The following is a 3663-nucleotide window of genomic DNA, read 5'->3' on the forward strand; positions in this document are numbered from 1 at the left end:
TGACTAAAAAAATAAAAAGAGAGAGAAATTAAAAAAATGAATATGTTTTTTTTTCTTTTTCTTTTTCTTTTTAAATAAAAAAAAAGAAGGTAAAGAGTGAAGAGTGACTGGGTGACAGTACGAGTCTTTAAAGGAAAAGAAATAAGGATAAAACTAGAATACTAAAAAAATAAAAAGAGAGAGAAATTAAAAAAAAATGAATATGTTTTTTCTTTTTTCTTTTCTTTTTTAAATAAAAAAGCAAAAGGAGGTGTGGGAAAGCATGATTAATACCAGTTTCTCGAACCTACTAGTATTTAGATAATGAGACTGATGCTTTTGTCATCACCATCCACATTTCCATGTCATCGTTGACGTATGATAATTCCCTAGGCGTGCTGGGCAAGTAACTTGAGAGGAGCCATCCCAGTTTGTCCCAATAAATAGAGTTAGGAATCGGCAATTGTTATAGCCTTTCGAGAAGTTCATCACTTAACAATGGCAAACGAAGACGTCTCGCACGACCTTTCATCCCTTCTTTCGTCGGAAGAGAGGGACTTTCTCATCCGCCACAATGGTGACCAGGTACTGCTTTTAGTTTATGGATTTCTCTGGTCTTATGCGATCTACTTCTACTTGTCTTATTACACTTGCTGGTTTTTCTCGTAATTAAGATGGATATCATGTTTAAATTAGACTGCGAGCCTTGCTGAAGAACAAGTTTATGACCATTTTCTAGAGCTTTTATGATTAAGAAAAGCCTCAATTTTTGTTTACCCTCTTAATTTATGGGCTAATGTTTTTTTTCTGATTATGCTCGACACTAATTTTAGGTTAGGGTCAGCAATTTGGTGGGGAAGATTGTGGGATTCTATTTCTCTGGTTCCTGGTGCGGGCCGTGCCGTAATTTCACTCCGTTGTTGGTAGAAGTCTATGAACAGCTATCATCCAAAGGGGACTTTGAGGTGGTCTTCATTTCTTCTGACGGAGACGATGAATCCTTCAACACCTACTTCTCCGAAATGCCATGGCTTGCTATTCCCTTCTCTGATACCGAGACCCGCCAACGTCTCAAGGAATTGTTCAAAGTAAAAGGGATCCCTAGACTTGTCATTTTTGATACTAATGGTAAGGTTTCCTGCGATAATGGAGTCAAACCTGTCAAGGAACATGGCGTGGATGGGTATCCGTTCAACCTTGATAGACTGAACTTCCTAAAAGAGCAAGAAGAGAATGCTAAGAAGAATCAAACCATAAGCTCTATCTTGGCTTCCAGCTCACGTGATTATGTGATTTCAAATGATGCAAAAAAGGTAGATGTTTCATTCAATTAGCTAGTTTTGAAATTGAATTGATGATGCCATAATTCACTTTTTTGCTATCTGTAATGGCAGATCCCTGTGTTGGACCTTGAAGGAAAATTGGTTGGCTTGTATTTTTCAGCCCATGCTCATAGGATGTGCCGTGAATTCACTCCTAAACTAGTGGAATTGTATAAGACGCTCAAGGAAAAAAGAGAGAACTTTGAAATAGTCCTAATATCTCTAGACGACGAAGAAGACGACTTCAAAGAGAGTTTTGAGACAATGCCTTGGTTGGCATTGCCTTTTAAGGACAAGAGCTGCGAGAAGCTAGTGCGGTATTTTGAACTTAGAACCATTCCTAATCTTGTCATAATTGGCCAAGATGGGAAGACTTTGAACCCAAATGTAGCTGAACTGATCGAAGAACATGGTATTGAAGCCTACCCATTTACACCGGAAAAGCTTGACGAGCTAGCTGCAATTGAAAAGGCAAAACTGGAATCGCAGACGCTTGAGTCAGTTTTGGTTAATGGGGAAAATGATTTTGTGATTGACAAAAGTGGCTCCAAGGTAATATTTTTTTGTTCTATGCTAACCTCGCATGTTGTTATGGCATTACTTTCAATAACTTTCTTATTATCGCGAATTGAATTCATTAGCAAAGGTTTTTTTTTATCATTCAAATGGTTTGCTCTTGATTAGGTCCCAGTGTCTGAACTAGTTGGAAAGAACATTCTTCTTTACTTCTCAGCTCAATGGTGCCCTCCATGTCGTGCCTTTTTACCCAAGCTAATTGAAGCATACCACACAATTAAAAGAAAAGACAATGCATTTGAGGTGATCTTCATCTCAAGTGACAGAGATCAATCCACCTTTGACGAGTTCTATTCAGAAATGCCTTGGTTAGCCCTTCCATTTGGTGATGGAAGGAAACAAATCCTGAGTCGGAAATTCAAAATTCAAGGCATTCCTGCTGCTATAGCGATTGGCCCAAGTGGGCGGACCATTACCAAGGAAGCTCGGATGCACTTGACAGCTTACGGGGCAGATGCTTTTCCATTTACCGAGGAGCATCTAAAGCAACTGGAGGAGGAGCTTGAGGAAAAGGCAAAGGGGTGGCCAGAGAAAGTGAAACACGAACTTCATACCGAGCATGAGCTGATACGTACTAAACGCAGTGCATATGGTTGCGATGGCTGCGGGGAAACGGGATATAGGTGGTCTTTCTATTGCAAACAATGTGACTTTGATCTTCACCCCAAGTGTGCTTTGAAGGAAGATGAAGATACTGGAAGTGAAAAGGGAAAGGAAGGAGGGGTCTGCGATGGAGGTGTGTGCCGCAGAGCTTAAGCAGGCAAGCGCTCCTTGTATCTGGTTTTATGGGCTTTATGCTGTAATAAGCGTGCGATGTAAGGTGTTTGTTGCATGTGTGTGAAGATGTGGATGTCTTTCCTGTTATTGATATGTAATTAAGAGGTGTGTTGCTGAAGGATTTTCATGTCCTGTATTTCGATACGAAGAATAAATAACCGGATTGGCTGAGTTTTTGCGAATCCATCGTTGATGGTTGTTCTCATAGCTCATTCACTTGATATGAGGTTTTTGTCATTCCTAAAGGAAAATGCTATGCATGATGCCATTGTGCCGCTCTCTTTGTTTCTATGTGGCTGGATGAAGAAACAGCTTCATCTCTGGAGCAAATATTCCTGTAATTGTGACGCTGATTAAATACAAAAACTGGACTGATTGTGACTTAACCAGCATTATACAATGAAACCATTGTAGCTCCACCGTAAAAGAAACTAGAATTACAGGATTGGCTGAGTTTTTGCGAATCCATCGTTGATGGTTGTTCTCATAGCTCATTCACTTGATATGAGGTTTTTGTCATTCCTAAAGGAAAATGCTATGCATGATGCCATTGTGCCGCTCTCTTTGTTTCTATGTGGCTGGATGAAGAAACAGCTTCACCTCTGGAGCAAATATTCCTGTAATTGTGATGCTGATTAAATACAAAAACTGGACTGATTGTGACTTAACCAGCATTATACAATGAAAACCATTGTAGCTCCACCGTAAAAGAAACTAGAATTTCCAATCCAAGCAACTGGATAGTCATTCCCCCCCCCCCTCTGCCTTCTCAAATTACTTGTTGAGGCGGATTTCAGAATCAAGAAAGCAGCATTAATTCGAACTCAGAACTAAGAAAGACAAACGAAATCCCAGCAGGTGGAAACTGGGTTCATGGCAGTTATTTGGAGGGTGGACACCTGCGTTTGTTGATGAACATGTCTGCAATCAATTAAACCAGAATCACGGGCAGGCTATTGCCTGTATCAGTTCATGGGACGCAAAGGACAGATAGGATCAGTGGTGAGCT

At 40.1% G+C, this 3663-nt stretch overlaps 1 protein-coding gene across 1 annotated transcript; it reads left to right on the top strand.

Moving 5' to 3' along the window:
* The first annotated feature begins 355 nt into the window (after nt 1–355).
* LOC133697790 (probable nucleoredoxin 1) lies at nt 356–2836 on the top strand. Its single transcript, XM_062120565.1, has 4 exons — nt 356–564; nt 813–1292; nt 1374–1853; nt 1986–2836. Exons 1-4 carry the CDS (start codon nt 478–480, stop codon nt 2631–2633), a joined length of 1695 nt encoding a protein of 564 aa, XP_061976549.1. The 5' UTR covers nt 356–477; the 3' UTR covers nt 2634–2836.
* Nucleotides 2837–3663: the final 827 nt, after the last annotated feature.

The sequence above is a fragment of the Populus nigra genome, chromosome 6, assembly GCF_951802175.1.
Source record: "Populus nigra chromosome 6, ddPopNigr1.1, whole genome shotgun sequence".
Classification (NCBI taxonomy): Eukaryota; Viridiplantae; Streptophyta; class Magnoliopsida; order Malpighiales; family Salicaceae; genus Populus; species Populus nigra.